The following is a 25,464-nucleotide window of genomic DNA, read 5'->3' as shown; positions in this document are numbered from 1 at the left end:
CAGGGGGAAATGGTCTGAACACTATCGGTCTGCTCCAAAGGGAGAGTCAAATGGACTGCTTTCCAGAAGCTGATGAAAGACAAGCTGGCTGGTTAAAGCTGGAACCATAGGCCTCCTCCTGTGAGATTTATGCCTTCTCTTGGAGAAGTCTTGTTGCTTTGAGGAATAAGGAGGCTGTATGAAATACTGTTGGGAGTACTGACCGAACCATTATCGCTGATCCTCCAACTGCACCTTTTCCCCTGCTGGGGTATAAACCCTTAGGACTGTAATGTAGCCTGGAGTCCTTAAAAGAATGTAATATCTCATCTGTCTTTTCAGAAAACAAAGACCATCCATCAAACAGTAAGTCTTCTATCATCTATTGGATGTCTGGAATAATGCCAGAGTTCTGTAGCCAAGAAGCCCTCCTCATTGTTATTGCCAAGGGCATAATTCTAAAGGAGGTGTCCACCATATGGAGCACTGACAGCATCGATGTCTTTGCCACTAGATGGCCCTCTGCCAGGAAAGTGTTGAACTCTTCCCTGACATCCTCAGGTAACTTATCTGTAAATGTGGACAATGAGTTCCAATTAACAAAGTTATATTTAGACAAGAGCGCCTGCTGATCAGCAATGTACATCTGTAGGGAAGACATTGTATAAACCTTCCTCCTCACTAAATCCAATTTCTTGGCTTCTTTATCTTGAGGTGTGGATTCATATCTGTCTTGATGCATATTGATTCATATCTGTCTCTCATTAGCAACAGTCCCCACAAGCAAATTGGGAGTTGGATGTGAGTAGAAACACTCAAATCCTTGCATGGGGACATAGTAACATTTGATAGTATATTTCAATGTAGCAGGCACAGACACTGGAACCTTGCCAGGTTCAAGACTATTTCATGTACAGGGAAAGCTACTCTTCCTGGGGCTGAAATCTGCAAAATGTCCATCAATTTAGGGGTTTCTGTTGGACAAACTCAGTATGGAAACCCAAAGCTGCAGACATCCTCCTTAAAGGTCCTGATAAGCCTTAAAGTCTTCTGGAACCAGGAAAGATGAGTCTGGGGCTGGAGAATCATCTGGTGAGGCAGATGACAGAGGTGGATGAGCAAAAATCTCCTTCTGAGGCAAAGGTTGTTCCTCTTGCTATACTGAAAATTCAGCAGGGGGCAATACTGGTTTGTGCCTCCAGTCTGGATGGGGCAGGAGGTGAAGTAATCAGATGATTTAGTGATCTTGGCCTAGAATGAGCAGCCAACTGGGTTCTTGAAGAATGTGGGACGGTCCATGGATCACAAGGAGGCCAATGTGAAAATGAATAGGTACTGGATGCCAATGACTGCTGAGCCAAGAACCCCTATTCCCCAATCAATCTCAATACCAATAAAGGTCTTTCATAGAAGATCTAGAAGATTTGCAAGACCAGATCCTGGAAAGAGACGGGGAAGAAGCAGCTGATCCCAACCTCAAATATGAAGAGTACTCAAATATGAAGAGCCTGTAATGGAGGAGCCAAACCAGCTTGGGTTACCAAATGCCCCACTCTGTCTGAAGTCCAGTGCTGCATCAAGACCACAGCCAGTACTATAGACACCACCCACAACTCAAAGCTGCAGTAACATTTATTGGGAAATCCATCATTACCAGAGTCACAGCTGGTACCGAGGAGTAAGTTGTGCTGGATAGTAATCAGTCCCCGAAGAGTCTGAATCAGGCAGCCTGTCTGGGTCAGCACCGGCTCCAAAGATTAATGGGCCTGGCAATCTGCAGAGGACTCCAAGGCTCAATCCAACCTGATGGCAGTTTCATGAGGTGTTGTATTAAACGCAAGCCCCAACCTCCTGAGTCCTTTTCATAAAGGAGCAGCAAATGGAGCACTTTTCTTTAATGTGTCCCTCTCTCAGACACAAGAAACACCACATGAGGGGGTCATTATTGGGGATAGCCACCCCACACAAAAGACAGTACTTAAACCCTGGTGAGGGCATACCTATACAGTAGAACCTCAGAGTTACGAACACCTTGGTAATGGAGGTTGTTCTTAACTCTGAAATGTTCATAACTCTGAACAAAACATTATGGTTGTTCTTTCAAAAGTTTACAATTGAACAGTGACTTAATATGGCTTTGAAACTTCTATATACAGAAGAAAAATGCTGCTTTCCCTTTTTTTTTTTTAGAAGTTTATGTTTAAATTAATACTGTACTGTATTTGCTTTTTTTTGTCTCTGCTGCTGCCTGATTGCATACTTCCAGTTCCAAATGAGGTGTGTGGTTGACTGGTCAGTTCGTAAATCTGAGGTTCTACTGTATGACACTAAAAAGAGAACTAATTCCTAAATTGACTACTAACTACAAAGGTACTACTTACTAAGTATTTATAGACAATCTACTGTTGTCGTCAGAACCCATGAGGTGAAATCTGCATGGGAAGCTCTGACTCAAGCTGCAGGCAGTGAGAAGGAACTCAGAGGAATCAGAGCAGCACTGCCCTTGTGGGAGGGGCTATGAGGGCCAGAGGGCAAAAGCACTGCCCTGCTGGATACTGCTCAACAATATTCTCCAGCTTCTGCCTACTGGGCCCATGCACACATCTGGAAGAAGAACATTCCAGAACTTTCATCTTTAGGCTGAAATTTCTCAGACTTGCTTGTAGCCCCAAACTACTTTTTGGAGAAATTTTGAGCAACCATCTTGGAGTATGAGGGAGTATGTTACAAAAACATTCTTGTGACTTTTTAATACGTGTTACTTATCAAAATCATTTTGACTATTAATAAATAAGGAAATTTATTCTGAAATGTAAACTGAAAGGAGAAAGATTCTTTTCAATAAAATACATTTGAGAGCTATTAGAATATAGGCTATATCCCTGTTCATATCCCATTATTTTCAGAAGACTGTACTGTATGTCTTCAGGCTGAGGTATGTCTGAAACTTGCTTGTTCCTAGACAGGATTCAAAAATCCTTATATCCTTTTTAATGAAAACAATAGACACAAGAATGATAGGCTACAGCTTATGTTTCCATTAAGTGTATTTATGACCTGTGTATCAAGGGAATAAAAGGGTTGCATAGACATACTACCAGATCCCATCTCCCATGGAGGGAAGGCAGGAGTAATAGAAATGAAGGGATTTACATTTTTAAAGTACAGCAGATGTGCTTTGGAAATACTGCAGACAGGAAATTGACATTAAAAATGCTTTAATAATGTATGTCTCAGGTACTTCCTTGCAACTATCATAGCATGTTTTAAGTCTTGTAAAAAGGAAAAAAAATTCTCAAAAGTAACATACACTATAACTGAATGGAAAGTGTCTTAAACATTATTAAACTTGCTGGTCTTCTATTAAATGAAAATAAGTGAATACATTCAAAATTTCCTTTGTCATTAACAAATTTTTTTGGTGTTACCAGTTTGGTGTCTGATCCTGCAAACCTTCATTCCTGCACTCAGTTCCACTGAAGTCAATGGCTCTATGTGGAAGAGCCAACACTATGGGCCTGATCCAATGTCCACAGAAATGAATGGAAAGATTCCTATTGACTTAACTGGGCATTGGATTAGGCTCCATGAGCAAGAACAAGGGCTTGCTGGACCAAACTCACAAAAAAACAATATGTACAGGGAATAGAAATTCCTCCTATCTGCTTTTTAGAATAAAAAATGTAAATTTCAGTTATGTTTTTAATCACAAAATTATCTTGAATTCTGTCCTGTCTCAAGAAATCCATCTTTATTCATGTTAGTCTATCTGCTTTTTAGAATAAAAAATGTAGTAATCCATTAAGAAATCTCTATTATTTCAGTTATGTTTTTAATCACAAAATTATCTGGGGCCAGATTCTGTTATCCTGTCTCAGGCTAACTAGAATTCCAAAAGTAGTCTTATTGATTTCAGTGGACCCAACTATACCATCTTTATTCATGTTAGGTGTTAGGCTCCTTTTAATGAAATCTCAGCCCAGTAATCCAAGCAAAACATTTTGAGAGATTGCATATAATTTTTTACCACTATATAAAAGTGTTCCAGAGAGGTAGCAGTGTTAGTCTGTTTTTAGCAAAACAGCGAGAGTTCTGTGGCACCTTAAAGACTAATACATTTATTTCGGCATAAGCTTTCATGGGCAGAAACCCGCTTCATCGGATGCATGAAGTGGAAACGTCAGTTTGGTAGGTATATATACACATGCAAGGATGGGTGAGTTACATCACAGTCAGGAGGGCGACTGTTAACGAGGTTAATACAATCAGGGTGGATGAGGCAGTTCACAACAGTAGATGAGAAGGTGTGAATGTCAAAAGAGGGAACATTATTTTTTGTAGTGGGCTAGCCACTCCCAGTCTCTATTCAGACCTAGTCTGATAGTGTCAAGTTTGCATATGAGTTCCAGCTCTGCAGTTTTGCGCTAGAGTTTGTTTTTGAAGTCTTTTTGTTGAAGTATGGCAACTTTCAAGTCTGTTACTGAGTGTCCAGGGAGATTGAAGTGCTCTCCTACTGGTTTTTTAATGTTACCATTCCTGATGTCTGATTTGTGTTCATTTATTCTTTTTCATAGAGACAGTCCGGTTTGACCAATGTGCATGGCAGAGGGGCATTGTTTGCACATGATGGTGTATATCACATTAGTGGATGTACAGGTGAATAAGCTCCTGATCGTGTGGCTGATGTGGTTAGGACCTGTGATGGTGTCACGTGAGTAGATATGTGGGCAGCGTTGGCAATGGTTCTCTTCTCTGTGCAGAAGAGAATTTTGCTTTAAATGTGGGGCCGGAGCTGTTAGCTGTCCTAATGACGGAGGTTAGAATTGCTGCACTGCATACATACATAATACACTCTATAGCCGACCTCTCAGTCCTCATCCTCAAAGGAAACCTGCACAACACCTTCAAAAGACAAGCCTGGGAGCTTAAATTCATAAAACTTTGCTATATACTAAAAATCATGGACTGAATAGAGACACTGGATTTATGGCTTGTTACAACAATCTATAACAGATTTAAATCCACCCCCATCTTTTCTTTCCCATATGACTGGAGAGGTGTTAACGGGCGCTTCATCTTGAATTGTCCCTTGAAATATGTGTAACACTTATGCTAAACAACCTGTTCCACCTTGTATTTAGCTGTGACACTCTGAGTATATTTCCCAATTCCCAGACCTGAAGATGAGATATATGCAAGCTCAAAAGTTTGTGTCTCTCACAAACAGAAGCTGACCTAATAAAAGATATTACCTCAGCCAGCTGGTCTCGCTAACATCCTAGGATCAATACAGCTACAACAACACTGTATACTACAATGATGAATGGTAAATGTTAGGGTTAACTTATCTTTCTTGTGGGAAGAGGAAAAACTGAATGTCTGAAAAATGTAGTGTCAGCAAGAGAGTTTGGATGATTGCCTGCAGCTTGGGGCTCTGCTACATGTAAACGAGACTAAGAAGCAACGTAACAGTATCTTAAATGGCTGACTGTGTTAAAAAAAATAGAGAAAAATCAAAAGAAAATTATTAAATTATAAAACTTTGCTGTTTACAGTTCCAAGAATTCCAATGCAAAGAATTCTCATGTAAAGTATACTATGAAAACCCCCCCACCAACAATGACTAAATGATATATTAAATACTACATTAAATTAAAATCCCTTGGTTTCCCCCATCCTTGTTAATTGGGTTACTCTTTTCTTTTCGGGTTACTCTTTTCTTTTCATCAAGAATAAGGAGTTTTTTAATTACTTTTGAACAAATACTACTTTAGAGCCAAATACTGAAATTCTTGCTCAGAGTTTTGCATAAACAGAGTCTGAATCAACATTGCAGAGCATATTCTCCTATGCTAAAACACAGTGAGGAGTCCAGGGGAAAGAAAATACCACAGAGATTTCTTTCATAAAGTTTCTTCCAGACTTCTCTATCAGGAGAGCACGGTTTGCACTCCTATTGAAAAAGCAAATGGCCTGGCTCCTAGCCTTGTGGATCTTGGGGGATCTGCCAAGAACCTGAACATCTGTGTGGAAGCCCCACGTGTCTAACTTGGCTCCAATGCCCTCTATGGTTGTTTCCTACTGGCAACTTGACAGCTTTAAAGCTACTTTACCAAAGCTTCTTTCACTAAATTCTTTCTAGCAGCTATACCTTGGAACACAGTGTAAGGTGGCCTCTCGATTACAGCTGTTACAAATTCTGTCTAAATGTGGTTTTGATGGAAAATGCAGTGTTCACACATTCAAAATTTCTTTTGGAAAATTTTGACTGTATAATTTTTTCAATTTTCCCTCAAGCTTAATCAGTCTGAGTCAAAACATTTCCATTTGCCAAACCAAATTGAAACATTTTAGTTTTGGATCAGTTCAACATAAATGTGTGTATGATTGGGCTGCTGCAACGCCTCATGGGAGTTGTAGTTTTAGTGCCTCATGCCTCCATTCTCCTCCATGATCTGGGCTCCTTGACTGGACTACATCTCTCATGATGCACCACACAGTCTCCCTGCTGGTTGAACAACCACAGGGCAGCATAGGAGTCATCTGATCATGGTGTGTCTTGGGAAATACAGTCTGGCAGGGAAGACCGGCAACCTGAGACAAAGTGTTTTAGTCAGTTCAACAAACAAAAATGAAATAGTTTGATCTGGGAATATTTTCATTTCAATAGGAAACATCAAAAAGAAATGTTCCAAACTGAATTTTTTTTTGCAACTTTTCATTCCATGAAAAATTTTCATATTTCAACTTTTTGTCTGATGAAAAGAATTTTTACAGTATTAGAATTTTGATTTGCAACCAGCTTAATTCTCCTTAGAGAAGGGCTATAGAATCAGAAATTCGATCCTAATCTGTATTACCTTTACAGCAGAGTTCCCTCCAGGCCCTACACAATGTCTATATCCCTGGTCCAGATCCTAGCCTTCCCTGGATGCTCCAGGGTCTGAGTCAAAGAGGGATGGGTGCTGAAGGGAGACGGTCATTGTACAGCCCCTTAGTAAGACAGTATGTAAGGCAGTTTGGGGGCAGGGACACTAAGTTCACAATTATGTGGATCCAATGGCCCAGAAATCCTGCATAGCAGCTGCAGAGAGGCATGGCATGGAATAATGAAAGTGGAGGGTTTGCACTACAACTCTATGGCTTGCCTGCAAGTCAGGGGGCTGAATTCCAAACCCCTACAGAGATCCTTTCACAAAGCCCAGTTACTACTCTGCCCTTTCTCAAGCTAAAACATTACTGCAGCTATGAAACTGTTTTTGAAATTTATCAAATTCATAATTATAAAGTATTCTACAGAATATTCTAAATATATTGTAACATCACTACTTAATATCTGTGCAATTTTTTTTAAATGGGGGTGTGGGCTACTAAAACATATTGATTTTCTTTCATGGTCATTTTACCATATCTGAGACAGTGGTTCCAGAAATATCAATGGATATCAATGAGGTCATATTTCCCAGTGCGTCAATCCCAGCATCAGTCACGCTTTCACAGTAACGTATATTCAGGTAGGTCAGATTATGGCACCTAAATTAAAATACAGAAATGTTTCAGTGGGATTTGAGTACATGATGATGAAAAATTATGCATGAGCTACAAAAATTAGAAACCAACAAATACTTCAACCAAAATATAAATCAAACACTAAACCAAAATCAGACACTAGGACTGCAATGTCATTTGTCCATCTGTAGGACCTTGTTTACACATCCAAGTAAGAAATAGGACCCAGTCCTGCAAACACTTACTGCCAGGAAAAGTGTTCAGTACTGTAAGTAGCCCTATTTTCTTCAATGATGCTCCTCCTCACAGTTCTAAACATTACACAGAGAGTATATTTGATGGATCAAGCCCTAATTTCTTCCTACATTATACAAAATTTAAACCTAATACAAAAACATATAGGATGTTTCATGATTCAAATAAACATTGTTTTTAATTAGTGTAGGGCTCGCTTGTGCTGCTTAAGAATGTAAGAGGGAGCAATGACTCAAGGGAGTCTTGTATGCCAGCTAAAAGCTACAGGCATCCCCCAGCCTGCTAACATGCACGCTGCTGTTAGCAGCAAACCTGGGCATCTCATGAATGCTGCTCCTGTTCAGGGAAGTAACAAACAGTGGCCAGCATGGTGCCATCTTGTCCTGCATCTGCAAGATGACTTTTTGGCTGGACATACAGCCAGCATTCCTCCAGTCCCCCTCCCACTTCCTGCATGTTGCTCCCAAGTAAGTTCATCAAAGGAAATTTTACCCATTATGTACCAATGGGTTTTCAAAGGCAGGCCCAGCCAAAAACACAGCACCAGCAATACTTCTGTGTTTACACTAACAAGTTTTTTATGAGTTTCTTTCTTTTGACATTTAAAAATAAAATATTAAAAATCAGTGAATTCAACAATGTACCAAATATAGTCTTGGTGAGGCATAACAATTTTCAAATTAAGATTTTGTCACTGTCAAGTGTTCCTATTGAAGTTTGTATTTATAACTTATAACATGTGGAGAGCTTTTGCCATGTAGTTTTCATTAGTTTGTGCAGCCATGGCTATGCATATTTATTGAATTAAGAAAAATGTAGCTTTGAAATGCTAACAACTAAAGACAGCTCTGTCACGTAACAACAAGCTTTTAAACAGTTTTTCTTTGCTGAACTTCCAGTTTTTTTAATTAGCACAGATGAACTCTCAATCATAGTGATCATTTTCATAGATTTTGAAGGCCAGAAGGTACCATTATATTAGTTTGACCTCCAGTATTACACAGGCTATAGAATTTCACCCAGTTACCCCGGTGTTGAGCCCTATAACTTGCCAAATTTAATTTTCTAAAAAATATATTTTAAGGGAATAATTGCTAATTATCACCAGATCATTGCTGTATTACTGTACTACGTTACCTTTGGGCTATTTTCGTGAGAGAGGCATCAGTGACGTGGATACAGTTAGTCAAGTTCAGCTCTCTTAGTTTTGTCCCTGAAGATCCTTCTAAAAATGGTCGTATACCTGCGTCACTGATTCTAAAATATAAATACAAAAACATATTCACATACACACACACATACACACATAATATAAGAACGGCCATACTGGATCAGACCAATGGTCCATCTAGCTCAGTTTCCTGTGTTCCCACAGTGGCCACACATTTTCATAATCCACATGATTCAATATATAATTTGGCATCCTCTGACCGGCATTACAGATAAACAGTAACTGAAACTGGTAGCTGCCTAACATCATTTATTTTAGTCAACTTTGAATAAGTAGCCAGAGGAAGAATTTGATAGTTTGGCTTAGAAGTTCTCTAATGGCACAGGTGCACTGGTAGAATGTATGTGTGGATACTGCATTACCTATACCAGCAAAAACAGTCCGACATTACCACTACCCCAGCGACAATGACCTCTTTGCAGCTCAGGCATCACAAAGATCAGAAGCCTGACCCTCTTCCCTCTTTGAAAGACCCAAGCATGTTTCTGAAGTGCCTCTCTTCCTGCTAGACCCCTTCGGCAAGCACAACTTTGCAACTACACAATACTCCAGCTAAACCTCAAGCTGCTGCCTGGTCCAGGAAAGAAGCCCTGGATTTCCTTATACCACGGAGAGAAGGAACAATGCATGCACAGCTTCAGAATAACTGTAGAAATAAATATGTGTATTCGGACATTTCAGAAGGCATACAGCAGCTGCGGCATAACAAGGACAAGCAGCAATGCTGAGTGAGGAGAAGAAACTTTGGCAGTTACACCAAGAGGCAAAGGCTGACAAAAGATCTGGGGCTGACCCACAAATCTACCACTTCTATGTGGAGCTAGACGCCATACTTGATGGGGACCCCACTACCACTATCACTCCATAAATTAATATGGACACCTCACAAGATCTGAAGGAAGGAACCCAGCAGTGGCCAGCAATGAAGAGCTTGTTGAGGAGGGTGTGAGTGAAGGCTGCAGATATTGCGGAGAGCCAGAAAAGAACCTAACTCAGATGACCTTGAAGGAGGAACCCACTAGTAAGTGTCGTTTCATGGCTTTAAAAAATTGTTTGTACACCCCAAAACTCCTTTCTACACACTCAAAATAGCGTCCAAAAGTGTACAGGCAGGGACCAAAGGAATTGCCTTTCAAAGCAGCTGGTTTATGTTAACAACACACACTGGCAATCACAGGCAAAAATAAGAGCAATATAAATCAATACATTGCAAGCAGAAAAAGAAAAACACTGACACTGAAACCTGAGCATTCAAATAAAACACATAGAAAATTTCAAATAATTCTTGCAAGCAATCCAGGAACTGCTCATTCAGACTACCTGATTTTTTATGGCCAAAAGTATAAACATGTATTTTAAACATCAAAATATGCAGAGCTTTGGTTTTCCAATCTCAGAGTCCAAGACCAAAACAAATAATTTGCATGCTGTGCTTGGATCCAGGGATAGAAAGCCAGTTTGTTGCCCAGATTCAGTCCTGCTCAGCAGGATATGTTTAATGGCTTTCCATACCTGGATGACAACAGCCCCCATTACAGACTTCCCAACATTAAATTGATTGCCCATAGATGGATAGCAATCCAGGTTGCTAGCTCCACAGCATGATTGCCAACTGTTTTGCCGTTGTCAAAGCAGCTCTGATTTTGGTGTCTCTGTGCTGGAAGACTGGGGCAAGCTCTGCACACAAGTCCAAAAATGTGGCCTTCTGCATTCTAAAGTTCTGCTGGTCACCTCAGATTTGCGTCACAATGTGATCCCATAATTCAATGCTCATTTCATGGGCCCAGAAGCACTACTTCACTGTGTGCAGCTGGTTAATGTCTGTAGTACCTGGCGATTTTCATTCCCTGTTTGCAGCATCCACTCCTGCTCAAATTTCTCATTTACACTAATGCATGCCTGGTCACTGTGGTAGATCTGAGATTCTACAAATACAGAAGAAACAGGTCCAGGTGCCCCCTCTCTACAATAGACACAAGAACTCCAGCATTCTGTTCACCATCTATGCTTTTGCCAGTGAGATTGCAGAGAGATCGAAAACTGGTTCAAGCAATGTGGGAATTTTAAAAAACAGCAAAAAAAGATATGATTATGGGATGGAGACTGGAGTAGAGCGAATTGTGGGAACTTGAATCTAAGCTCTCTTACAGTTTCTTGAAAGGAATGCTGACACCCTACAATGCACTTCCTAAATGTCCCACAAGGCAGTATGCCAGATCATGCAGTGCATGCTGGGAAGCCTGGCCACAGCAATGTGTGTCTTGCCAGTACAACTTCTCATAGTGAGGACAGGCAGCATCAGCAAAGTGTGTACACACAATAGCAATGTTACAATGTCAGCAGCTGTATGTTCGTAAAAATATTACTGGTAAAACTCTCTAGTACAGGCATGGCCTAAGTGTTAAAACAGAAAATTCAGGCAGCTGTCTTCCCATATGCTGGAACCACCATCATGATGCCACGCCACTAGAGTGGCACATCTCAACACAGCATAAATTATATTTACATGCATTGTTATCACATTGTGATGCAGCATCAGCAAGCCCAACAGTGATTTAATTGCTTGTGAATGTAGCCCCCTTAAAATTAAGATGACCCAAGAAATCTCAAGATAAGTAGCAACCTAATTGCACAAAAACAGAATCAGAATCAGCACTATTTAATGGGCCACTGCCAAGATTTAAATATTTTTTTTGCCCCCATCCCTCCCTGACACATCCACTACACCAGAAAACCTGGAATGTGGACAGTTTTAGGGTCCTTTTGTGCTGTTCTGGAGCATGGGGCAGGATCTGGTCCACAATCTATTTGTTAATTGGCTTTGTTTCTAATAACATAATACAAATGTAAATTTGAAAACAGTTTTTACATCAAATCTATCTTTCTGCAGTAATGCAACTTGCAGCTTTTGTGCTGATAACTGTGAAAAAGAAGGTAGTTTTGTTTATATTCTAGTACTTCCTAGTTCACATACATTATTTACATCTTCAAGAAGCTAATAAAAAAACCCCTAAGCTTTAACTGCCTTGTCCCACTGTACGTTCTATTCTATTTGTACTATCCTCACTATAGGCTGAATCCAGCAAAGCTCTTAAGTATATATCTAGGACTACTCGTGCTGAGAGTTACACACAAGTTTAAGTGCTTTGCTAGATTTTGGTATTAATGAATATTTATATCCAATGTATTTTTCAAAACATGCCACAGGAACAAAAAATATACCAAATATACAATATTTTAAAAAATAAATTAATATATTTTTAGCACAGTAAGATCATTTAACTCTGAAAGAAGTTCTAACAGATCTATTCATCTTAATAGGAATAGAAATCATTTTACTAAAATAAATAGATCACAGAAAACTGGATGTAATTTATTACCTTACACAGTCTGCTAAATTCAATACCAGAATATACTTCAACGGAGAAATTGTCTTCAGACTGACATCTGTAATCTTCTGGCAATCAGCCATATAAATGTGCTTGATTTGTGGGCAGGATTTGCTCATCAACTTGAAACTTATATCAGTAATCCGATTATTCCCTGTTGAAATACATGAGGGTATAAATCATGTATTAGCCATGCATTAAGGACTTGATCCAAACCTGCACTGAAATCAACTGAAAGGCTCCTACTGATTTCAAATGAGCCAGATCAGACTCTAAAAGCATAATTTAATAATTCTGCTGAAATACTGTAAAGTCACTGACCTTCAATTCTGACCTTGACAAGTTTACATTCAGAAAGTGCTTTAAAAGCTACATCAGAAAGATGTGGAGAGTCCAGAAAAACAACAGACATAATCTGCTGGCATTTTTCAACTAAAGCCTTTGAAGAAAACAAAGGATGATTAAACAGAACAGCTACATGGTATGTTATGTAGCCAAAAGCTAACTAATATTTTGTTCATTGATCTAATAACCATTGTGTATTCTTCTAATATAGTTATAACCCAATGTTAATATTAAACTTTTAAGCTGTGACCAATGGTACAGATAATCAATTTAAAATCTTGCATTATTTTTTTATCATCATTTGAAACACAAGGAAAAGAAATCAATGACCTGACAGATACTAGGGGGCAGAAACACAAGAGTAGGGATCTAGTATAACAATTAGATTTGAAGAAGCTTGAAAAGCTTTTACCATATCTGTGACCCTTCGATTTTTCTGCAGAACTCCTAATTAAAATCAACAGGTAATTGTCCGCAAAAAATCAGTGATTGGCCTGATATTCTATACTAATGGCCAGCTAAATTTTGATTTAATACAAAATAAAGCCAAATATGTCTTATTCATATGCTAGGAGATCATGTTTTGATTGTGCCAATGCATCCATGGGAAAAGATGGAACAGCTGTTGAAAGTTTCTGAACGTAATCAAGAATAAAAAGGATTTATAAATCTGGTCTGGTATAAAATTGATCTAATTTGTTTGGTGATTTTTAAAAATATTTTAAAAATATATATTCTTGTTAAAAGTGATTAAGGATGAAATTCCCCAATTGGATTCCATATGAACAACTCTCTTTGAAGTCAGCGTGAAAGGTATACACATATTCAATGGCAGAAATGTCCCCTAAATGCAAGATTGTTTTCAATTTCTTACTTGAATACATTTGTCTGTAAGAGTTGGCATATCATTGATTATCAAGTGTTTAATTCCACTGCAGCTGTTTGCAATATATCTGAAGCCATCAACAGAGATCTGATTTAAAAAAAAAAGAAATCTGATTTAAAAAAAGCATTTACATCTTGCAGGAAACTGAACAAAGAAAAAAACCGTTACTAACCTTTCTGTAACAGTTGTTCTTTGAAATGTGTTGCACATGTCCATTCCAATGTAGGTGTGTGCGCACCCCACACACAGTTGCTGGAATTTATTCCTCTATTCGTATCCGTCGGCTCAGCTCCAGTGCCTATTAGTGCCACACACTCATAGTACTGGTATAAAAGGCCCTACAGACCCAGTTCCCCTTCAGTTTCTTCTTACCTACTGACTCCAATAAGAGGGGATGGAGTGTGGGTTTTGGAATGGACATGTGAAACACATCTCAAAAAACAACAGTTACAGAAAGGTTAGTAACCTTTTTTCTTCTTCGAGTGTTTGCACATGTCCATTCCAATGCAGTTGACTCATAAGCAGTTGCACAGGAGGTGGGCTCAGAGTTCAAGGAAAGGCTGACAGCAAAACTGCGTGGCCGAAGTTGGCATCATCTCTAGCCTGCTGCATGATGGCATAGTGCATTGAGATCATGTGCACTGACAACCAGGTTGCTGCTCTGCAGATATCTTGAATAGGGACTTGCACTAGGAAGGCAGCTGAGGAGGCCTGCAATTTTGTGTAATGAGCAGTCAGGGTAGCTGGGGGTAGGACACCTGCGAGTTCATAACACGCTCAAATATGTATGCATGAAGTATTCATGAAGTAATCCAGAATTAAATTCTCTGGATGGAGATGGGAAGGCCCTTCATTCTTTCTGTTGTCACTATGAACAGCTGAGTCGATCTGTGGAATGGTTTGGTCCTTTGTATAAAGAAAGCTAGAGCCCGTCTAACATCCAAAGAGTTTAGGCGTTGTTTCTCTCTCTTCGCATGCGGTTTAGGATAGAATATCGGCAGGAAGATTACTTTGCAGTAGAATTGTGAAACCACCTTTGGGAGGAACAATGGCTGTGGACACAGATATATCTTATCCTTGAAGAAGATCATATATGGGGGATCTGAGGTAAGGGCCTGTATCTTTGAAACCCTTCTGGCCAAAATGATGGCCTCTAAGAAGGCCACTTTCCAGGAGAGGTGCAACAATGAGCACATTGCTAGTGACTCAAACAGTGGACCTGTGAGCTTTGACAGGACAAGGTTCAGATCCCAGGGAGGAATAGGTTCTCTTACCTAGGGATATACTCTCTCCAGGCCTTTATGAAAACGGATAACCGTCTTGTGTGAAAAAATGGATTGGTTATTGACTTTGGGATGGAAGACTAAGATGGCCTCTAGGTGAACCTTGACTGAAGAGAGGGCCAGACCTTGTTACAGAAACAGAAGGCACTCCAAAATGAGATGCAGTGAGAACTGCGTAAGTGGAATTCCCTGTTGGGAGGAACAGATGGAGAACTGCTTCCATTTTGCAAGGTAGGTGGCCCTGGTGGAGGGTTTTCTACTGCCTAGTAGGGCTCTACGGACTTGCTCTGAGCAAGCTCACTCTTCAGGACTCAGCCACGAAGCTTCCAGGCCATCAGATGGAGGGAGCTGAGGTTCAGATGAAGCAGTCGACCACAGTCTCGGGAGATCAGATCTGGGTGTAGCAGAAGCAGTAGTGAGACCTCCACCGAAAGGCCTAAGAGGGTGGTGAACCAATGTTGTCTAGGCCATTCCAGGATTATGAGAATGACCCATGCTTAGTCCCGCTTGATCTTCATCAGAACCTTGTGTATCAACGGGATAGGAGGGAATGCATAATACAGGTGATTTGTCCATGGAACACGTCCGTAAGAGACCCCAGGCTATGGCATCACAGGGAGCAAAACTGGTGGCATTTCCTGTTGTTTCAGGTAACAAACAAGTCTATAAGGGGAGTCCCCCACCATAGGAAGATGTCCCTTGTGATGTTCGGGCCGAGTGGTAAGAGGAGAAAGACCTACTGGGGTGATCCACCAGCTGGTTCAGTGTTCCCGGAAGGTGGGACGCTTTTAGATTGATTGAGAATGCAATGCAAATTGCTTCCTGATATGGGGGAAGAGCAAACTTCACCCTGGCTGTTAATGTAGAAAATGGCTGGCTGTTGTCTGTGAGAACCAAAATGGTTTTGTTTGTAATGTAAGGTAGGAATGCCTGATAGGCTATGCAAACAGTCCTAAGCTCCCTGACATTGATATGGAGGGAAAGCTCTTCTTGAGACCAGAGGCCCTGAGTCCAGAAGGAACTTAGATGGGCTCCCCAGCCTAGGACTGATGCATCATATACTAGGGACACTGATGGTTGAGACTGCGAAAAGGGTACCCCCGCATATGCTACGCAGAGGTTCAGCCACCACGTCAGTGAATCGAGGACCTAAAAAGGAACCGTGAGGAAGTTAAGGTGATGATGTGAAGGAGAATGTGCCGTGGGCAACGAGGCTGGGAGAGGTCTGAGACGTAGCTTCACATGTTGCACTATGTATGTGCATGAAGCCATGTGGCCCAGAAGACTTAGACACTTTCATGCTATGATGATTGGGTGAGCTTGGAGGAACCTTATCAGGGCTGTTATTCACTGAAAATGATCTGCCAGAAGTAGGGTCCTCGCCTGCATGAAGTTGAGAACCAGACCAATGAACTCTATCCATTAGACAGGGACAAGGGTGGATTTCTGGTTGTTTATCAATAGTCCTAGTGCCTGAAAGGTCAATTAGATGAGATGGATGTCAGATTCCACCTGAGCTTGGACCGACCTCTGATTAGCCAGTCATCGAAGTATCTCCTTTTTTTTTTTGGAGAAAAACTGCCACCAAAGCCACACATTTGGTGAAGACCTGACAGGCCGAATGGAAGAACCACAAACTGGTAATGAACTTGGTTCACAATGAATCTTAGAAACCTGTTGCAGCCTTGGAAAATTGATATGTGGAAATATGCGTCCTTTAGATTAAGGGTGGCATACCAATGCCCTGGATCCATGAAGGGAATGATGGAAGCCAAAGAGACCATGCGGAACAGGGGGTTCAGACATAGGCGTCTTCTGATAGCCTCCTTGGTAGGACCAATGCAGACCAGCCCCAGACTCTTGGGGAGCTTGAATGACTAGTTTTCACGAGACACTTGAGGTCGACATTACAATCCCCTCAACACCGGATCCTGCTATCTCCTCATTTTCCAACCAATTCTCCCACTTCCTCAGTGCCTAGACCCACATTACCTCAGATTGTTGGGTTCTAAGAACAGTAGATGTGGAATATGCCATCCAGTTTTTGTCTACTCCAGCTCCCCACCCTGGCCCTCTTCAAGGACCCTTCTCATGAGCAACCATTGGAATACGAAGTCCATGGAAGAGGTTCCATTCCACCTAAGAGGAAAGGGATTCTATTCCTATTACTTCCTAATCCTGAAAGCTAAGGGTGAACACTGACCAATCCTAGACCTGCATCATCTCAACTGCTATCTCAGGAACCAAGAACTTAAAGTTCTTCCTCCTCTGTTGATCTTGCCTGGCTGACTGTGCAAAGTATCAGCCAGTCTGTTGGGGCCTGTAGTATTTGCTGGAGACTGCCAAAGATTCAGATATTTTAAGGTCATCATAGAGTCTTTAAGGCCATGGAATGTAATGTCTGTTTGCTCTGAAAAGAGCAAGGACCCTTCAAAGGGGAGGTTTTGGAGGGTTTGTTGCATCTCATGAGGAAACCCCAGGGATTGCAACCACGAGCTTCTGTGCATGATTACAGCTGAGGCCATTGATCTGGCCACAGAATCAGAAACATCTAGAGCTGCCTGTAGGGAGGCCCTTGCCACTGTTTTTCCTTCCTCAATTTAAGAAGAGAATTCTTGTCTAGATTCCTGAGGGAGCAAGTACTTAAATTTTAGCATGGACTCCCACATATTAAAAACATAGTGGCTTAGCAAGTCTTGCTGGTTTGGTATGCAGAGCTGTATGCCCCCCATGGGGTAGGTCTTTCAGCTGAACAGGTCCAATTTCTTTGGGTCCCTCACCTTTGGGTCCATCACCTTGGGCATGGATACGCTTGACCTTGTCAATTCCTTTAGTTGGTGGCCGCCCAATCAGGGACCTTGGGGGAGGGTGCAAGAAAAGGAACTTGTATCATTTTGCTGGTACAAATTATTTGTGCTTTGTGTGCTTCGCAGGGAGGCAGGGGTTTGCCACAGTGCTTTGACTGGCTCCATAATGACCTCATTTAGTGGTAGAGGCCCTAGACCCCAACAAAATATTTAGGAGGCTATGTGTTGTCTCCTTGACAACCTCTGCTTGTACACCCAAGTTCAGACCAGTCCCTTTACAAGTCCTGGTAGGTCTTGTGGTCATCTTGTGGCAGGGACAGTCCTGCTGCCACCACTGCCTCATCTGGGGAGGAGGAGGAGGAAGAGGCTATGACTGGCTGAGAAGCTTCTGTTCCTTCCTCTGTGTCAGCTGAGACTTGCGTGACTTTTTCCTGAGGCTCATTGCCAGGTTTGGTACCGGAGTCTGGGTCAGGGGTCTCTCAATGCAGTACTGGGGGTGCCCTACTTTCCAAGGCCACAGAGTATGATTGTTGTGAGTGGGTGCCATGGGCCGGGGTAAACCCCCATGGATTCCAAAATGGCTACTGCATAGGCACCGTCCCCATGGATCCAGTGGCCAAGTGTTTGGTGGCACCCCTGTACTTGGGACCACAGTAGCATACGAATGGCATGGAGAGCAGCGCAGGTGGCTATGACAGTGGGAGAATAAAACCCCACTTCAGACTCTGATGTAGATGATGGTGATGAAGATGACTGGTGTGGAGACCAAGGCACTGCCATTCCCCTCGGTGCCAGTGATTGGCATCACGGAGAAGATCATGCAGAGTCTGCCAAAGGGGGCTTTCCCCTAGAGGGTGGTCGCAGTGCCAGGTGAAGTCTGGGAGATGGCTCTCTGCCACTCAGTAGTACCAGTGGTGCTGAGTTTTGAACTTCCGGGAACACAGGTACTGGTAGGGAGAGTAGGTCCCTGGTCACTGCAAATGCCTCCAGAGTCAACAAGACTGTGAACTGGCCTGTATGCTGTCTGCCTGAAGGAGACACCCTGTCATCCTGGCATCAGCAGAGCTTGCAGAAGTACTGAAGCTGAAGGCAGCTGTTGTTGCGGTGCTGGGGAGGAAGAAGGGCTCGATGCAGGTCTCTCTCTATCATGGTCCCCATGGTCCATCACGTTGCCTTTGGCACCAGGGATCAACTCATCTCCTGCTGTTTTCTATGTTTCTTCTTTGGCACCGGAGATGAAAATTGGTGCAAAGACTCACACCCAGTGGGAGGCGCGCTATACACTGAAGCTGAGGTGCTTGGTGCTGAGTCCGAGTGCAGTTCCGAAGCGGGTCTTAGGATTACCTCCATGAGAAGGACCTTCAAACTTGCTTCCTGGTCTTTGAAGTCTTTTTCAAACTTCCTGGGGTTTGAAGTCCCTGCAAATTTGGCAGTGGTCTTTTCTGTGAGATTCCCCTAAGTACTTGAGACAACTCAAGTGCAGGTCACTCAATGGCATTGACTTGCCACAGGAAGCGCAGGGCTTGAAGCCCAGCAACAGAGGCATGCCCGGGCACCAGGAAGGTGGACAACCTTGCTAACTAAGTGTGGAAACGTCCAAAACTATCTAACTATTAAACTATTAGAACTAACTACTAACTACCAAACTACAATAAGCATTTACACTAAGGAAGTAGAAAAAGCCACTAGGAGGAATTGCCTGAGAAATTAAAGGAGTTCTATCAACCAACATGGGCAGTAAGAAGGAACTGAAGGGGAACAGGGTCAGCAGGGCCCCTTATACCAGCGTATATGAGCACAACACCAGAGAGCGCTGGCACCGACCCGATATATACCACTCAGGGTGCACACACATCTTCACTGGGATGGACATGTGCAAGCACTCGAAGAACAGTATGGTAAGAGTCAGAAGTATGCTCCAATATTGCAGAATTGCTTGTACCATCCACACTTTGATCGTTGGGACCCTGGGCGCCTGGGACCCCCGCAACGAGCCCGTGCTCTGGGCCTGCAGTGTGGGTCGGTGCTATGCCCAACTCATGAGACGCCTCATGGTGTCAGACACCATCCGGTGGTCAAGGGATATATATGTCAAACATATCACTGGACACCAGCAATACCAGGAGGAGCGGGCCGGAGAGCCCCCCCTGGAACCAGCTAGTCCCGCTGACTCCACCCACCCGAGCGGCCTCGTCGAGGGGTGCACCACCAGAGGTCGCGGTGGATGCGCCACCGGAGGTCGCGGTGGGTGCAACAACGGATGCCGCGAAGACCACACAGGAGAAGACGGGACTGACCTGCCAATCGACTGTGAGGGACACTGGACTAATGAGAGACATTTCACCCCGTATAGACCTATATACTCTTTCTATTAAAACATGCCCCCAATGGTTCTCCTATACATTGAAATGCTCCCTCATGCCCATATATCTCCTTGTAAACCTTAAACCTAACACCACCACCCCCCATCTGGGATACTGTAGCCCACCCCACCATGGTCCTCCCCAGACCCACACTCCCACCCCTATGCATGGACTCGCTTGCTCCCCTTGCCAAATACCTCCCAGGGATCCTCCCCACACGATGGATAGCGTCCCCCCCTCCCCATATATCTCCCTGCACGCCATTGTACTCCCCAGACCTCCACTCCCACACTCGCTTGCCTTCCTTGGCAAATGCCTCCCAGGGACCCTCCTCCCACACTGGATAGCGTCCCCCTCTCCCCATATACCCCCCTGCAACCCTCAAGTCCCACACTTCCAGCCCCTCCTACGGGGCCACAGCTCATCATGCTGCTGCCACCCCCTGATCCCCAATCACCCCCAACCCCCCCACTGCATACCATCCCTGGATATTGTATATTGTATTACTGTGCCTTGTAAACCCTGACCGTTGCTTTTTTGTTTTTTGCTTAAACATTTCCTAATAAAACGTTTAAATTCAGAGGTCAGCTAGAGAAAAAGAGACTGTTCAGCACAAAGATTCTAAAAGATATATTGAGCAGATACGATAAAGAGAGAAAGAGAAAGAGAAAGAGAAAGATAAGGCTTCGTGACATAAGCATAAGCTTTCATGGGCTGCAACCCACTTCATCAGATGCATGAAGTGGAAATCACAGATAGGAAGTATATATATATATATATACATCCAAGGGTAAGAAACAACAATGGGGAGGGCAAGTGCTAACAAAGTCAATTCAGTTAGAGTAGATGAGGCCTAATCACAACCGTTGATTAGAGGGCGAGAATGTGTGAACGGTGACAATTACTTCTTGTAATGAGATAACCATTCCAAGTCTCTATTCAGACCCAGTCTGATTGTGTCAGAATTCTGAAGAATTTTAAAATATTGTGTGCAGAATTTTTAATTTTTTGGCATAGAATTCCCCCAGGATTAAAAGATTCCACAAGGAGCCAGTGACAGACTGGGACAGATAGAGCCAAGACAAACATTCATGGGAACTTGCAGAACACATCCATGACCCAGATCTCCTGCACGCCTTTCAACATGCTTGCTCTGAGAAATCAGGCCCCATGACCCCTAAACAGCACTCTTGAGATGGGGCTTACTGTCAGGAATCAGGGCCTGCAGCAGAGCTAATCTCCAGGCAGCCTTGTCAGTACAGCTGGCCTGCAGCAGGCTGCCTAACTGGCCACATCACCCGCTTGGCTGCAGGGGCCAGCAGCAGCTTTCTGGATGCTCAGTGCTGACATCCACCACTGTGCCTGCTTCAGTGCTACCACCACTGTGCCTGCTTCTGTGCTGTCCCTGCCTTGCACCCAGCCCTGCCTCTGTCCTACCCCTAATTTGAATCCCTCCTTACCTGCTTCCTTCAGTTTCTTCCCTCTGGTTTGACCCTTGGCTTTGGCTTCTGACTACTGATTCCACCCTTGACCCTAGTCATCAATGCCTGATGCCCACTCTGACCACTAGGCTAGACTGCCTTCAGCCAGATCAGCTGACACCCCCCCCATTAAAAGAGAGATGGAATTTTCATTAGTTACTTCCCTTGTGCACAAACTTCCACCTGTGGAAGATATGAGCAGTGTGGGAAAGGACTGGTCTCTGTCTGCATCCATCACTAGGGAAAAGAGGACATCAGGAGGGGTGAACCTATTGCAGAGAAGTCAGAAATTCAACTGGGAAATGAAGGTATGGTAAGGGTCAGCAAAGGCTGATTGGGGCAGAGCTGGAAAAGTGGTATGCTGACAAGGAGTCTTTAGTAAGGATGAAGAAAGGATACAGATGATGCACATAAGGACTGGAAACTGAACAGGTACTGATGAAAACAGCAAGTGGAGAGGGTTGTAGCAAGAAGAGATGTGGGCAGCTATGGCATGCTCAACAGTGAAATCCAGTCTTCTGCTGTTGGTGGAGGAATAATAGAGGTACTGCAACTGGGAAAGAACTGTGATTCAGAACAGGGTATGGAGAGGTGGAGAAAGTGCTGAACCGAGAAGGGGACACTAATGGTAAAGAGACAAAAAGGGTTGCAGAAATTAGGAAGAGTGGTAAGAAGTCAGTTCAAATTTAGCCATGCAGATGGGTAAGAACAGCATGGTTGTAGCTCAAGTTTCTGGAGTTCAATAAACTTTTCAGTAAATTAAACTATAACTTAAAAGACTTTTAATCTCTTTCTCTGGAAAAACATTGTTTTCTGACCAAGGGCAAGCTGATACCACAAATAGCAGCAGTTAAGTATGTTACTCAATACAAAGCCAAAAACAATTATACTGAGCCAGCCAATAAGATCACTGTCCAGATTTTTTTTTTTTTTTGGGGGGTGGGGAACTCTGAAAAGGTTTTTTTTTAACTGTGGAATGATGGCTCTAAGGCACAAAATTGAGGCAGTTCAGCTGTGAAACGGCTTTAAGAGGAGATTAGAATAATTTAGTTAGTCCACATATAGGGCCTGCTGCAATATTATATATATTTACACCTTTTGCCTTATTCTCAAAAGTAAATATATCAGATAAATCTTATTTTTGACAGTATCTGCTAATTATGCAAAGGTACTTTGGAGACAGACCACTGTGTGTAAGAAATGTATAAATATTCACAAAACTACCTAATCAATTTATTTTGAATTTCAATTTCTTTAATAGACATTCTTACATTTGAGATTCCTCAAGAGCCTGTAACTGGAACTTAATACTGTATTTCTTGTCTGCAGTTGCCAACCTGAGAATTCCCTTGTGGTCACAGTGGGGGTGATAGAGGGGGAACTTACAGAGATCATAAAACCTGTGCAGTCAACTCTTATGCCAATACGTTCACCCTAACCTCAGTGTACAGAGCAGCATGCCATGGAAGGAAAGGATGATGAACAATGCTCCGCTGGCGTATGATCTCTTAAGAACTACAGCCAACTGTTGTACGTTAAAACAACTCCTAGGCTGTTCTAATTTTCATTGTGGATAGGGTAGTTGCAGTTTGAGAATCAATGAGCTGGACATTGTTCCTTAACATGTCACCTTCTTCCCCCCCCCAATCCTTCATGGTAACCAAACCTTGGCACAGGAGAAAATCTGGTCTCAAATTTCTTGAAAATCTTCCTGCCTCTTATTTAACTGAAAATATTTCTTCTGAGCTGGCTAGATAACAATCTAATGACAATTAATTACTTTCAAATCTTTTGTACATTGCTATTTCTGCAATATTGAACCTGATAGTGAAAAATCTTCCCATCAAAAAAACACTGTTTGGTTTGCAGAAGCAGCAGGGAGAGGAAATCTTCAGCTTCATGGGCTCCCCATTTCTTCCTGTCTAAGCTCCAAAATTTAGCTCTCAGCCACAAGGAAATCTTCGAACTGTGACAAAATTATCCCAGGCTGACTGATCATAAATCAGCCAGGAAAGAAACACATCCAGGGCTGCCCTGAGACTCACTGAGTTTTCTGACTTCTTTTTCCATGATTTTATGTATGACAACTGGCCTAGATGGAATCTGTAATTTTGCTTGTGAGACAAGCGCAGTTTTGGTCAGTCACACAGTGCCTAAAACAGCATTACAATACACTGCCAAGAGTATGTATCACTAAGGCATGGGGATATCCTCCACAACTGAATAGCCAGGAGGCCCCCAAAGGCTTTATAGGATAGCAGCCATTGAGGGTGCTTTCTGTCGGCTCTCCCTTTTCTTAAGCAACAAACATACTGTATTGTAGCAAGAATTGTCCCAGTGATATTTATGAAAGTGTTAAGATCCTCTGACAAAGATTTTACTGTTATTTTGGATAGCTATTGAAAAACAATACACATTCTACTTATTCCCTCCCAAAAATAATTTGCAATGAAGTATTTCCATATAGTTTACAACAGATTTCCATTCTCTTCTCAATTTTTTTTCATTTACTGCTGCTTCTTTATTCAAACAGGCATCCAGTATACTCTACACACCATTTTCTAATGAATGAGTTTAACTTTTAGGTCAGTGGTGCATCTATTGGTGTTCTGCACAACTTGATCCACAGTTTGCTGTTAGCAAGGCACTTTCACTTTTACTCCATGCTTCCCTGAGTTTGCATGGTGGACATTAGCTAATATAAGGAGAAAGCTGTAGATTGCTATCTTTGTTAATATAGCAACATATCCCATTAACAAAGACCTTGTCTACACTAGAAAGTGTTGTCAACGCAAATTATAACGATGATCAAAAAGCACTGTAATTATGCTTGTGTCTGTCCACACATGTAGTGACGGGATTCCCTAATTGTGGCAGGGCAATAGATGGCACACATACCCCAATTTTGGTTCCGGACTATCTTGCGATGGAGTACATCAATAGAAAAGGGTACTTCTCTATGGTACTGCAAGCACTTGTGGATCACTATGGGTGATATCACCTTGGGTTGGTCAGAGAAGGTGCATGACACATGCATCTTCAGGAACACTGGCCTGTACCAAAAGCTGCAAAAAGTAATTTCTTTCCAGACCAAAAGATTCCAATGCAAGATGTTGAAATGCCCATAGTGATTCTAGGAGACCCAGCCTACCCCTTACTGCCATGGCTAATGAGCCTTATAGGGGCAATCTGGATAGCAGCAAGGAACGCTTCAATAACAGGTTGAGAAGGTGCCAAATTACCATTGAATGAGAGTTTGGCAGAAGAAAAGCTCATTGGCGATGCCTTTATGGCAGCTTAGATCTATATGAGGAAAATATTGCCATGGTTATAGCTGCCTGCTATGTGCTTCATAATATTTGTGAAGCTAAGGGTGAAAAGTTTTCCCCTGGGTGGAGAGCAGAGGTGGGTTGCCTTGCAGTTGACTATGAACAACCATATGTCAGGGCTATTAGATGGGCACAACGGGGGGCCATTGAATAAGTGAGGCCTTGAGGAGCCACTATGACAATGAGCAATAATAAGGTGTCTTTGTAAACAGCGCTCTGCCATGCTATGACTGCTGTCCAGCTTGCACTGTGTATCAATGTGAGCTGCAACCACCATATGCAAGATACAACTTAAGATTATTATTCTTCACAGGGTAGGTCTTTATTAAATAACAATTATTCACAACAGACAAAAAGCTGGGCTCAAGGGGAGAGAGCAGTGAGAGGTAGTGTGAGCTCTCCTCTCCTGCCTATCAATTTTCTCATTTTTAGACAGTGTGTCTCCATGCCTTTTTTTCCTCCTCCTTTCTTTCTGCAGGACTCCACTTTCAGGGATTCACCAACACCACCATAATTGGCAATAACAAAGTATACCAAAACTCAGTACACATATTCAATCCAAATGTCCTTGAAAGTAAACTTCTGCTCCATTTTTTACCCCATAACC

At 42.4% G+C, this 25,464-nt stretch overlaps 1 protein-coding gene across 1 annotated transcript in view; it reads right to left on the bottom strand.

Annotated features, from left to right (window-relative positions):
• FBXL13 (F-box and leucine rich repeat protein 13) overlaps window positions 1-25,464 on the bottom strand; it is a 146,239-nt gene that overhangs the window by 32,212 nt on the left and 88,563 nt on the right. Inside the window, exons 13-17 of the mRNA XM_067564518.1 lie at window positions 13,583-13,681; window positions 12,685-12,802; window positions 12,355-12,517; window positions 8,881-9,000; window positions 7,386-7,512 (exon numbers count right to left, since the gene is read on the bottom strand). Of these exons, the coding sequence (XP_067420619.1) occupies window positions 7,386-7,512; window positions 8,881-9,000; window positions 12,355-12,517; window positions 12,685-12,802; window positions 13,583-13,681 (627 nt within the window). The remainder of the gene's footprint in view (window positions 1-7,385; window positions 7,513-8,880; window positions 9,001-12,354; window positions 12,518-12,684; window positions 12,803-13,582; window positions 13,682-25,464) is intronic.

Source organism: Emydura macquarii, unplaced genomic scaffold, assembly GCF_026122565.2.
Source record: "Emydura macquarii macquarii isolate MOO-44397 ecotype Brisbane River unplaced genomic scaffold, CSIRO-AGI_Emac_v2 contig_2636, whole genome shotgun sequence".
NCBI classification, from domain to species: Eukaryota; Metazoa; Chordata; order Testudines; family Chelidae; genus Emydura; species Emydura macquarii.
The sequence above is the reverse complement of the archived record's forward strand: the minus strand, read 5'-3'. Positions and strand labels throughout refer to the sequence as shown.